Here is a 13855-nt window from a genome sequence, read left to right on the forward strand (position 1 = left end):
ATGTCTGTTCTTTGTAACTTAACAGTACAGTTTAAAGAAAATTTCTGACTCAGATGGTAATAATTAAGACTACAGAACTAGATGAGACCAAGAGGCATCAGTGTGCATTCCTTCTCCATGGTGGTCCAGTCTTAACCACACTTTTGAAAGCACCGTAAGACGCCTTTTCAGGAAAAGAGAATTTTAGCCTATTAGATTATATGCTCTAATTCTTTTAGATCTTGTTACTTATCAAATCTAATACAGATTCTTCATGTTGTGGTTCAAGAAAATAAATCACTAAAAACATGTTAGGCAAAATAAATACTTTATTAATTTTTTTTTAGAAATCAGCCTTTGTGTGATGTGATAATTCAAACATTTAAAAAACCTTTTAGATATTCTTTCAAAGTATATTGTTAACCTCTTAACCACTTTTGATTAAAATTTCACACAAAGAAATATAATAGCAGTTGAAAATTATAAATGCTAAAGAATAATTCTAATAACATCTGGTTGTTACTTTACACATTTATTTAATATATATAAAACCAAATAGGAAACTACCTTCCTTTTTTTTTCTCCATAATACAAACAATTCTCACTGGTTAAGAATGAATTAAAATTTGTTTATGAGAAAACAAAAATCTAAATTACTTCCATTTTGAAAAAACAAAACCAGCTTATTCATTTCTATCCATTCAAGTCACAGGCCCCATTATTTTGGCAATACTCTACTATTTAGCCTAAAAGAAGAAACATGTCCTTATAATAAAGAAGTCTGGACAATGCAAAAAGTACATAGTGTTTAACATAAGACATGTTTCCAAAAAAACAAACAAAAATCCCCAAACTACATAAGCTACAATAAAATTACAATTGTCTTGGGTAAAATAACAATGCTTACAGTGTAAGAACATTAAGTAGTTTTAGGTAACATAAATTCTATCCTACTGCTATTAGTAACCTCCTCAAGAATTAAAAGCAGTTTTTACAACAGGATAATTTTTCTTCTTGGAAGTGACACTAATTAACAGCAGTGGAGGGAGTATCATTGGTTGTTTCAAGCTCTCAAAAAATGAATCAGTTATTGCACAGTAAATACCTCATAGAGGTCAGTGTTTTAAGAAGCTAGTCTGAAGAAATATGTTATTTATAAGTTGGTTAAGTATGGAAGTTTTCAAGTTTTAAAATTAATTCTACCTAGGAAATCAACTGGAAAATACTGACATACAAATAAATATTAGGCTTTTCAAATGGCTAGTTTTGATAGTTTAGAAAAGAAATAAAGTCAGCAAAGTGCCTACGTTTCTATGTTTTTTGAAAAGATATGCACAGAAGAAATAAACATTGTATACAGTAGCCCAGCTCAGCAGCAAGTATCTTCTGAAGCACAAATGACACCTCCACCAGTGTATATCATTGATAACTCCAGTATCACACAGCTAAGAGGACCCATGCCAACCTTAAAAACAGAAAGAAAAGTAAACACTACGCATTTTTCAATTATTACTGAAAAGTCTTTAAAAGGACAGATGAGGATAAAGATCCTCCGTTATCTATTATGACATGATTAGATATGAGACCTAATGTACTATGTACAATGAGACCTATGAGATTTTTTTTAAAAAAAAAACAAAAGATACTAAAAATTTATGATTAAGTCTTGAAATCTTGGACACGACTGAAGCAACTTGGTATGCAAGCATGCTTGAAATCTTGATTCATTTGAAGTAATATTATAACCAGGGCAGTTCTATCAAAATTCAGGTTTGAAGGTCCCAATTTCCCCAATTCCAGAATTTATTTACTATAATGAAATTTCAATAAAATGATAAAATATCAATATCACTTGGAGGTTTGAGATTATGAGATTTGACTTTCTTACACTTCAAATGAGGTTACAAAAGGTTTTCACATTGTAAAATAACTTCACATACTTCCTAAAAATAAAAATTTAGCTAGGGAAACAGACCTATATACTAAGAAAAAGCATTAAAAACTAAGTACTAAGTTACATTTAGCTAAACAAAGAAATTCAGAAAAATTTACCTATAAATTCCATTAGTGACTATTTTGCTTAGAATTGGATCCTTTACTTGAAGATACTGCTGCCAGAAGTCCACTTACAATTTCCCTTCTGATTTCCCCAACAATAGACTCTTTAATCTAGAATGGAAAAAGAAGAAAATGAGAATTTAACAGTATCACTATAATCCATTTTATTCTGTTATCAGAAAAAAACAAGTAAATGACATTTAATTTCTACAGTCAGCTAAACTACAGAGAAAACTAAACCTTCATGTAAATCCTTCATGAAATACGGAGAGCGAGCAGGGAATCATATCCATCTATCCTCAAACTCAGATCATGTTCTGAGATCTTGTCTAGCATAATTCAAATAACTCCATTACAAAATATCACAATTCTCAAGTTGAGAGCATTAACAAATGTTAAACCTTCATAGATAATTTACCCTATGACACAAAATAACCTGAAAGAACTGATTAAATATTACATTCACTTTTATGTTTTTTTTTTAAAATTAATGTCTATCTACCTAATGGCAGAAAGCAAAGAGGGACTACTAAAGAGCCTCTTGATGAAAGTGAAAGAGGAGAGTAATAAAGCTGGCTTAAAACTCAACATTCAAAAAACTAAGATCATGGCATCTGGTCCCATCACTTCAAGGCAAACAGATGGGGAAATATTGGAAACAATGACAGACTAAATTTTCTTGGACTCCAAAATCACTGCAGATGGTAAATGTAGCCATGAAATTAAAAGATGCTTACTCCTTGGAAGAAAAGCTATAACAAACTTAAGATAGCATATTAAAAAGCAGAGACATCACTTTGCCAACAAAGGTCCATATAATCCAAAGCTATGGTTTTTCCAGTAGTCATGTATGGATGTGAGAATTGGACCATAAAGAAGGCTGAGTGCTGAAAAAAATGATGTTTTCAAACTGTGGTGCTGGAGAAGACTCCTGAGAGTCCCTTGCACAGAAAGGAGATTAAACAAGTCAATCCTAAAGGAAATCAATCCTAAATATTCATTGGAAGGATTGATGCTGAAGCTCCACAACTTTGGTCACCTGATGCAAAGAGCCAACACATTGGAAAAGACCTTGATGATGGGAAAGATTGAGGGCAGGAGGAGAAAGGGGCAAACAGAGGATGAGATGGTTCGCTGGCATCACTGACTCAATGGACATGAGTTTGAGCAAGCTCTGGGAGATACTGAAGGACAGGAAATCCTGGTGTGCTGCAGCCCATGGGGTGGCAAAGAGACATGACTTAGTGACTGAACAACAACAACAATCTCTTGGTAATCAGCAGGATACTCAAGTGTTCTCATTGTTAAAAAAACACATTAGTGACAAAGTAAATATACAAGTGTATTCCCTATTTATACTAACTGAAAGCAAAGTATCTAAAGAAGTTACATATTATTCTAACCTAACATATACATTTTAAGTGGAAAGAATAAATGTTCATTTAGTATAATATAGTTTAAAACATGAAAAAAAATCCTCCGAACAGCCATAAGGTCTGTCTAGTCAAAGCTATGGTTTTTCCAGTAGTCACGAATGGATGTGAGAGTTGGACCATAAAGGAGGCTAAGCACGGAAGAATTGATGCTTTTGAACTGTGGTGTTGGAGAAGATTCTTGGGAGTCCCGTGGACAGAAAGGAGATCAAACAGTCAATCCTAAAGGAAATCAACTCTAAATATTCATTGGAAGGACTGATGCTGAAGCTGAAGCTCCAATACTTTGGCCACCTGATGCAAAGAGCTGACTCATTAGAAAAGACCCTGATGCTGGGAAAGACTGAAGGTAGGAGTAGAAGGGGAGGACAGAGGATGAGATGGTTGCATGGCATCATGGACTCAATAGACATGAGTTTGAGCAAGCTCCAGGAGATGGTGAAGGACAGGGAAGCCTGGCATGCTGCAGTCCATGTGGTAGGAAAGAGTCGGACACGACTGAGTGACTGAACACCACCATCAAAACAACCATAAACTCTAAATAAGTCAATATTTAGTTGTATGGTATGTTTGTCACCTGTCTGAAAATTTTGCGTTGGATGACGATTTACATGTCATTTTATTGTTGGAAAATGCAAACAGATCTACAGGCGATGACAATTCCCTCAAGATTTTCTTCTCCAGATGCCTAAACACTACACATGCACACCTCCGTCTTTTTCTCTGTGATTTGTGACCCCATGGAATGCAGCCCACAAATCTCCTCTATCTATGGGATTTTCCAGGGAAGAATACTTGGGTGGGTTGCCATTTCCTCCTCCAAGGGATCCTCTGGACCCAGGGATCAAACCCACAGCTCCTGCATGTCCTGCATTGGCCACAGATTCTTTACCACTAAGCCACCTGGGAAGCCCAGTGCATCACCTCTGAGTAGCCCTTAGTGAAGGCTTTAAATGTGTGTTTCCTCAAATAAACTGATAATGCCTTCCTAAATTAGCACTTAAGACACACTCAACCAGCTTTTAAAAATTCTACATTTCCAGTTTCCTGTCAGCCTGATCTCTTTCCTAAAATGTTCCTAAGTACATCCTGAACACATTTCAATGGAAGCCTTTCCAAATATGGCTCTGTAATAATGTCATGCAATATATATGTTACACAATATATATATATTTATACATAAATATTCAGAGAAACAAATGCTCCTTAACTACCAACTATCTGTACTGAAACATATTTAAATAAATAAAATCTTCTCATTTTACCTTCTACCAGTGTCTCTAAACTTTAAACATCAAAGGTCTGTTAAGTTCATAGTACTTCAGATTCGTTTTTTAAACAAATGTATATTGGATACAAATATGATACCAGAATTTCTTTGCCACAGCATCAAGTACAAATGCAGTGTGTTAAATGAGATCCTCTGTAAACCCATATTTACAAAAAACAAGGATAGATAGTGAGAAAATCAGTGGAATGGATGGTGAAGTCCATTTTATAACTTCCAAAAAGTAATATCTGCTGAAGACAGACTACTTGAGATCAAGGAAGGAAGGCACATTGGCATATTAACAAGATGACAGCAAGCCTAAAGTGTGGGACAACACATCCATTTATTAGCCTCTACTGAGTGCCTCCTATGCGGCAGCCGTTATTACAGTCTTTCAATCCTGCTGTCCAATGCACATCTCATCATACTTCATTCAAAAATTTTTTTCATTCTTCATCATTCAAAACCAAACTAGCCCAAAAGTATTATATACAAACCAAAAAAGTGTGCCAACATTTGGGGGGTGGGGATGGGTACAGACTATTACTGTAGTAAAACATAAAAAAGTCTCTACCAAGGATGTTATTATCTAGTTGGGCTCAGAACAAATATTTCATAAAATATTAAAAAGGAAAAGCTGTTAACTAATTAATGGCGTAAGAACAGAATAAAAAATGAGAGACTCATATGGGATAGAAGAGGGAAAAGTTATCAGAGAATAGCAAATTTTAACATAGTAATGAAAAAGGAAGGCCAATTGCAGACAACAGTGAGCATGAAAACAGTAGCAAGAGCACTTTAAGAGAGGGAGCAGAAGGGAGTCAGAATAGGAAGGGTGCACTCAAATGGAAATTTATCAGTGTATTCTGGCACACAGTTAGGTGCTCAATGAATGTCTGAATAAATGCCATCAATGAGGGAGTGAAAGAGAGTATCATACACAAAAAAGAACAGAAAGTGAAAAACAAAAGACTACATATAAGCACTGGAAAATGCCAAAATGCCTTTGATAATTTATTGAAGTAATAAATGTATAAACAAATAAATTAGTTTCAAAGTCTCCCATGTTACAGAGGTGGGGAAGGATAGATAGTGAGAAAATCAGTGGAATGGATGGTGAAGTCCATTTTATAACTTCCAAAAAGTAATATCTGCTGAAGACAGACTACTTGAGATCAAGGAAGGAAGGCACATTGGCATATTAACAAGATGACAGCAAGCCTAAAGTGTGGGACAACACATCCATTTATTAGCCTCTACTGAGTGCCTCCTATGCGGCAGCCGTTATTACAGTGATCACTAATAGAATTGTAGTAACACAGGCAAGCCGTGTATTTACCAAAATACACATAAAAGTGTGCCAGATGAAATAAAGTTACTCAGAGGCATGGACCAAACCTAGGAACTTCAATGAACAAAGAAGAAAACTCTACACAGAGCGATCTATCTTTATATTCTGACATTTAATTCTGTTCAGTTTGCTTCTGTGGACACATGCTCATTTATTCTCTTAAGTAATCTTTTTACTTACTTTTTCTTTCAGTGTTCTCTTTCAAAAGAATTCTACTGTATCAGTATTATAAGTAATGAAAGCATTCTTTTAAAAAACTTCACATACAGTGAAATAATGGAAACAAAGGCCTGATAGACATCATTGTTTTCATGCACCCATGAGAGCAATAAGAAAACTTCCCTAAAAGTGTTTGCCAAACATGCTTAATCCTCACCTGCAAAACTGTTCAACCCAAGCTTAAATCTTCCCTTCCTGAATAATGGCTTTGTTAATGGGGTTAGGGACCCAGAATTTGCTGGGAAGACGATTCTGTTTTTCTTGGTAGCTGATACAATAAGAGTTTAAAAAAACTAGAATTCAGTACCATTATATTTAAGGAAAAAGATTACCAATTTTAAATGAACAGAATCAAGACTAATATGAATTTTAAATATTTTGCAAAGTTTAACAGAACACCATTGTAACTGAGCTAAAATGATAATAACCCAAATGATTTTTTAAATTATAGATGACATTAGACTAATTTATCCATTAACATATGCTTTTAAAGTGCTTCAAAAGAGCTTATTTTTTTAAGGACATCAGTGTTCCTCTTATGCCCTGTTTGATCTACTATACAATTTGCTTGGTAAGCTCTTCTTTGGAGACAGTTAAAAGGGTCAGTGTTAAGCTAAAGTTCCTCCAAACTATGTCAAATTCTGAATCAGGAAGTTTCTAATTAACAGTAACAAATTCTGAAAAATTCTTCAAACATTTGTCTCACATGTCAGTCCTTCAAATTATAAAATCTCTCATATTTAATAGGGAGGTTCTTATAAATATTTAAGTAATTCTCTAGCACCACCACAGTATGATAGGAACAACCAAGTTTTCTATATATGCTAAGTTCTACCAGCCCAAAAAAATCAGTGTTCTGGTTTAGGGATGCTTTGAAAGTGAAAGTGAAAGTCGCTCAGTCTTGTCTGACTCTTTGCAACCCCATAGACTATCCATGGAATTCTCCAGGCCAGAATATTGGAGTGGGTAGCCATTCCCTTCTCCAGGGGATCTTCCCAACCTAAGGACTGAACCCAGGTCTCCTGCATTGCAGGCGCAAGGGAAGCCCAAGAATACTGGAGTTGGTAGCCTACCCCTTCTCCAGCGGATCTTCCTAACCCAGGAATTGAACCAGGGTCTACTGCATTGCAGGCGGATTCTTTATCAACTGAGCTATCAGGACATCACTTACAGCACATATCAGGCCATCCATTAACAACATTAAACATGAGGACTCAAGTGTTCATTAAGAGAGTATTTGTGCCAAATGAGTATATAAAGTCCAGTTTCCAAGGAAATTTTTCAAACCAAAGTAATCTAAAGGGAACAAAAATACCATATTTTGTGTCAAGGTAGATGGGGAGTACCTTAAAACTGATTTCCTCAGTTAACAAATACGTTGTGGAGAAAAATAATTACTTAGTTCTACTAAAAAATTGATCTTTGACGTGAAACACCATCAGTCACACCTAACTAACTGAGCAAGGTAGATGTATAGAGCCTGCTAAATATTAGCCAGACACAACCAATCTAGAAAATAATTACATTAATAGGACAAATAAATTTATAGAATTAAGATCTTTTAAATTTCAAGTTGGTAATTCATGTCATGAAAAGAAATTACATACATGCAGTGTCTTCTGCTATTGACAGAATGCTTGGTTTGTAAGTGTTAATTTGTCTGAATGTCAGCTGAACCTAGGAACAGAGTACCCAACATGTACATACATTAACAGCTACCGTATTTCTTAGTTCACTGTGTTATGAAGCACACCTATCTGCATCTGGCATTACAATTTCTGTTGGATTTCATTATCACCCGCCTCCACCACTTCACAGTAACCCACAAGTAACTTATTTTGCAGCCCTTCCAAAATCCAATTCCAGAAGCAAGTTTCAGGTCTTTTTCAAGGCAGTGTCACACTATTGCAGCATTTATTTCTTAACAAAACAGTGTTACTGTTTTTACTAGGTTTTCACCTTTTCGAAAATATATCACTGACAAAAGTTTTCAATGTTATGCTTCTAATACTATTTTCCCCATGAGCTCTGTAGTTTTTACTGCACAAATCTGCATAGCATGATTTTTAGGAATGCATATATTAATGTCATATAAAGCAAAACTGACTTGATTTTCAAGGTACTTCTCAAGCTACTGTCATGCAGCTGTAAACGATGGCACCTCATATATGAACTAATCTCTGGACCCAGAGGAGCAATGGCTCATTTGAAAAACCCATTTTGGTATGTTGCCACCATTCTTAAAAAAAAAAAAAAACAACTTAATTTTGTACTGGGTATAGCCCATTAGCAATGTTGTGATAATTTCAGATGAAGAGTGAAGGGACTCAGCCATATATATACATGTATCCACTTTCCCCCAAACTCCCCTCCCATCCAGGCTGCCACATAACATTGAGCAGAGTTCCATGTGCTATAAAGTTACCATTTTAAATATAGCAATGTGTCCATGCTATATATCTGTGTGGATCACAATAAACTGTGGAAAATTCTGAAAGAGATGGGAATACCAGACCACCTGACCTGTCTCTTGAGAAACCTGTATGCAGGTCAGGAAGCAACAGTTAGAACTGGACATGGAACAACAGACTGGTTCCAAATAGGAAACGGAGTACGTCAAGGCTATATATTGTCACCCTGCTTATTTAACTTATATGCAGAGTACATCATGAGAAACACTGGGCTGGAAGAAGCACAAGCTGGAATCAAGATTGCCGGGAGAAATATCAATAACCTCAGATATGCAGATGACACCACCCTTATGGCAGAAAGTAAAGAGGAACTAAAAAGCCTCTTGATGAAAGTGAGAGAGGAGAGTGAAAAAGTTGGCTTAAAGCTCAATACTCAGAAAACTAAGATCATGACATCTGGTCCCATCACTTCATGGGAAATAGATGGGGAAACAGTGGAAATAGTGTCAGACTTTATTTTGGGGGGCTCCAAAATCACTGCAGATGGTGACTGCAGCCATGAAATTAAAAGACGCTTATTCCTTGGAAGGAAAGTTATGACAAACCTAGACAGCATATTAAAAAGCAGAGAATTACTTTGCCAACAAAGGTCCGTCTAGTCAAGGCTATGGTTTTTCCAGTGGTCATATATGGATGTGCGAGTTGGACTATAAAGAAAGCTGAGCACCGAAGAATTGATGCTTTTGAACTGTGGTGTTGGAGAAGACTCTTGAAAGTCCCTTGGACTGCAAGGAGATCCAACCAGTCCATCCTAAAGGAGATCAGCCCTGGGTGTTCATTGGAAGAACTGATGTTGAAGCTGAAATTCCAATACTTTGGCCAACTCATGCAAAGAGTTGACCCATTGGAAAAGACCCTGATGCTGGGAAGGATTGGGGGCAGGAGGAGAATGGGACGACAGAGGATGAGATGGCTGGATGGCATCACTGACTCGATGGACATGAGTTTGGGTAAACTCTGGGAGTTGGTGATGGAAAGGGAGGCCTGGCGTGCTGCAATTCATGGGGTCCCAAAGAGTCGGACATGACTGAGCGACTGAACTGAACTGAATGTGTCCATGTCCATCCCAAACTTCCTATCTCCCTCTCCCTTCCCCCTGCCAACCATAAGTTCAGTTCTCTAAGTCTGCAAGTCTCTTTCTGTTTGTAAGTTCAACTGTATCATTTCTTTATAGATTCCACATACAAGGGATATCATCCTATATTTCTCCTTCTCTGACTTATTCACTCAGTATGACAAACTCTAGGTCCATGCATGTTGCTTCAAATTGCTGCCACCATTTTTGACCTATAACCACTAAAAACTTGTTCAATGTTACTCACAAATTAATTCTAAAAATGTATTAGATTCACACTACTGAATTTATTGGAAGTACAAAGATTAAAAAGAGGGAGCCACTGACTCTTATTTCTCTGGTTCATTTCGATATTTTCCATTTCTAAATCCTTACTTCTCAATACATTATACTACATGCTTTTCTGTATGATTTTTCAACTGTTCCCTGAGTTAGTTCTATTTACTTTCCTACTAGAGTTTAGGCTTAAGGATTTCATGGTCTTACATCCATTTTTCTTTTCTCCTTTACAGAGTAGGTACTCATTAAGACACTTGTAAACCATTTTTTTTTAAAACACAGTAGGCTATTCTTCTTTTTACTAATGGAAAGAATGAATGATCCTTTTTATCATGGATTTTAGTATCCCAGTTGGAAAGAACTATGAATAATTACGGTTCTTCCTCAGAGTTAACTCTTAAGACAGGGAACAGAATGAAAAAAATAAATTCAACACGTGTAATTTTTATCTTATGCACTCTACTGAATTTTGCATCCAAAGACACAATGTGAGTTGAGAAAAGGAAAAAAAAAGACATACATAAATATGTATAGCCGTCTCCTTTTTTAAATGATAGCCATACTATTCCTTACTATCTGATCCTGGTGCCAAAAGCAACTATTTTACTAATTTCTCAAATATTTTGCCTTTGATTACTAGTCTTCCTAAGTTTCTACAGTCCTTTCAGTAACCTAGAACTATTGTTAAATGTTTCAGGTCTGCATACTGCTAATCACACAGGGTAAACTTTAATTCTATATATATTTCTATCTTTGAATGACTTACATAATTTCTATATTTCTCTACTCACTAAACCAAATAGACTAAATTCTTCATACTCCTTAAAATCTCAATTGACATTATAAAATGGCAGATTTTAATCTTGGGAGAGATCTAAATTATAATCCTTAATTTTACAAAGGTGGCAATAGAGGTCTAAAGTCCTTGTCACATGTTCACCTATTTCGAAACCTACACATACCTTCTTTACCAGAGTGAATACAGAGAATCACAATTATTTCACATGGGAGTATGAAATTTGCAGAAACAGCATTACAAACATAATAGACATGAGCTGGATCAATGGGAAAATTACTGAATACAGTGAATCAAAGGAGTATCTTATAAATCATTAATGTTAAAATAAAACCTATTCCAAATAAATTAATTAAGCATAGATTTTACTCACCTCCCTTATGACTTGCTGTAACTCATCTTGCTCCACATTTTTATGCACTTCCTCAGCAGCTGGCAATAATGAGACTTTTCCATGTTCTTCCTCCACTTCAGATTTAGGTCCTACAGCTTCTGAGATTTCTTCAGTTGCTCCAGCTTCCTCAGAACTTTCCACATCCGGAGGTGTCTGCACAGAGCCTGTTCTAGAAGGAGCAGTTGGTGTTAGGGCCACTGACGCTCGGAATAATTTCTTGCTTGGTGCCAGATGGGTTTTGGGTTTGCCCACTGAGTCAATAGGAGGTACTCCAGTTCTTCTACTGGCGTGAGAGGGACCAGAACATACAGAAGATGACTCTGATGTTGCTTGGGAAAAAACAGATTCTGAGCTTTCTCCAGGAGGAATTTCAAATCCCATTTCTCCATGGCCCAGGCCCAATTCAGACTTTAGGTATGACTGTTCCCGCATCAGTTCAGTGACCTAGAGATTAGAAAAACTGTAATTCTTCTCTCTTTAAATTAAGATTGGTAGGTAAAAGAAGATTAATATCCTCGACGCTGCCCCAAATCATTTAACTTGTAGAGACATGATTCGAATGCACTCATTTAGGTACTACTCAATTTCATTTGCAAAAACAGCAAGAAAAATTCAAATTCACAGTGAGATCAAGCCATAAAATGTTTAACTAGGTTATAGCTGGATGAAATTTTACTTGGTTCCACATGAGTGTCCAAATTACTTACAAAGAAAAGTAACCAGTAAAAAAAACTCATAATGCCCTCAAATGAACTAATTCATTTAAAATACAATAAAAATCAATCTTTGTTCAAAATGTAGTCATCTTAAAGATCCAATTACCTAAAGAACCTGGAATCAGACTGTGAAAGCACATTTTCTGAAATATAAATTACTTTTTATGATGCATTATTTCCTTTAGGCCATAAAGATAAATCATTATTGCAATTAACTGGCTTTCTAGTGGCCAAAGATAGCAACGGACTTCCAGAAGTGCCAGACTCACTTCTAATCAAGTTAACTAACTTATCAAATTGTGTATTTAAATTTTTTTCACCTACATTATGAAAACTGTGTGTTTATGAAATATTATATCATTCCCTTCCCCAGTGAGTTAAAAGGAAAGAGGCTTACTGGTTCCATTACATTCAATGGAGAAGGGCATGACAAGTTATCAGCGCTTCTACTGCCACACATTCCCTGAAAAAGTAAAACAATATATATATATATATATATATGTGTGTGATATACGTGTGTGTCTGTGTGTAGTTTTTTCAAATTGCAAGTGCTTTATAATAAAATGAGCTAATTATTGCTCTAAAGCAGTCCTTTATGTCACAAAAGTCAGACTCAGCTGTCACAGGATCCTATAAAATGTTTTACTGTGACTGAAGTTTGCATAGAAGATGTTCTGATTCTCTGATCTCACCAATGCACATTTCTCAGAATAATATATCAAAACTGTTGATGAGATCAAATAGATCAAAATTGTCGATGAGATAGTCATCGACAAGATATTCTTAGTCTCTGCTATACATATATATATGTATATATACACACACACATTCTTATTCTGCTTGCTATGTGTACATATAAATGTGTATGTTCATGCATTTGTTTTTAACAAAATCAGTTATGTTCAATTAACAAAGAGTTCACTGTTTCAACATTTCAAAGCAATATATTCTACAACACTGCAAGATTTTGGCAAAAATAAGAATACAATTGTTGAAGTTCAAATTGCATGAAAAGGAACATTAGGAGTAAGAATAGTGGTACAAAATAAAAAGAGATAGTGTTTGTCTCTATTCTCTTGTTTGTATACATGTGTTTCTGCTTTTACAAAGATCTTACTTGATTCCTTAAAAAACATAAAGAATCCAAAATAAAGGAAAAGTGTAAAGGGAAAGTTTTTTTTCAAAGGCAAGAAAGGGGGGAGGAAAGGTTACATGAAATATATATATATGTGTTCTTCACAGTTATATACAATGAGTAACATCTAAATTAGTCATATGCTAACCTATCATTTTTCCTTTAAAATCCTTAAATTTTTGCATTGCTCTTTATTCTATTATTAAATTATGATTTTTCTATATATCTATATATATAAATATGCTAAATATTTAAGAAGTTAACCACAACTTACACATTCCACTGATTTGTGGGAAAGGCTCATTAAACACTGCATGTCTCTAATGCCATTAAAATATGTTGTTTTTAAATTAAGGCATTTGTCCTAAATTGTGTGGGACATTATTAACAAGTTCTGAGTGAAAAAACTATGACAACCCGAGGAAGCATACCATGAGTGCCGAGGAGCGAAAGGGTGAAGGCATGTGCGTGGGGCGGAGCTGCTCCTCCAGCCCCAGCAGGCGCTCCTCCAGCTGCAGCTCCAGGTCCTGGAGTTCCATTCGGACTGAATTTCTCAAACTCTGCAGCTGATCAACTTCATACCTATTAGCAGGCACAGAGTTTGAAAAAAGCAGTTTGGAAACTCAGTGTTCACAACTCTCACAAGCTTTTGGAAGGTACTGAAACCAAGTTCTATAGA

At 35.6% G+C, this 13855-nt stretch overlaps 1 protein-coding gene across 11 annotated transcripts in view; it reads right to left on the reverse strand.

Annotated features, from left to right (window-relative positions):
• Positions 1-290: 290 nt before the first annotated feature.
• Positions 291-13855, reverse strand: part of ITPRID2 (ITPR interacting domain containing 2) — a 116851-nt gene continuing 103286 nt past the window's right edge. For 6 of the 11 annotated variants that reach the window (XM_081581019.1, XM_081581020.1, XM_081581016.1 and 3 more), the window contains 4 exons: positions 13608-13758; positions 11305-11769; positions 2032-2148; positions 291-1444 (listed from right to left, as the gene is read on the reverse strand). In XM_081581019.1, coding sequence (XP_081437145.1) covers positions 2044-2148; positions 11305-11769; positions 13608-13758 — 721 coding nt within the window. In that variant the 3' untranslated portion in view covers positions 291-1444; positions 2032-2043. Of the gene's footprint in view, positions 1445-2031; positions 2149-11304; positions 11770-12438; positions 12505-13607; positions 13759-13855 lie in introns of all 11 variants that reach the window. The other 5 variants (XM_081581013.1, XM_081581010.1, XM_081581014.1 and 2 more) reach the window with 1 other exon arrangement.

Source organism: Giraffa tippelskirchi, chromosome 3, assembly GCF_054371585.1.
Source record: "Giraffa tippelskirchi isolate mGirTip1 chromosome 3, T2T-mGirTip1v1.2.pri, whole genome shotgun sequence".
In the NCBI taxonomy this organism is placed as follows: domain Eukaryota; kingdom Metazoa; phylum Chordata; class Mammalia; order Artiodactyla; family Giraffidae; genus Giraffa; species Giraffa tippelskirchi.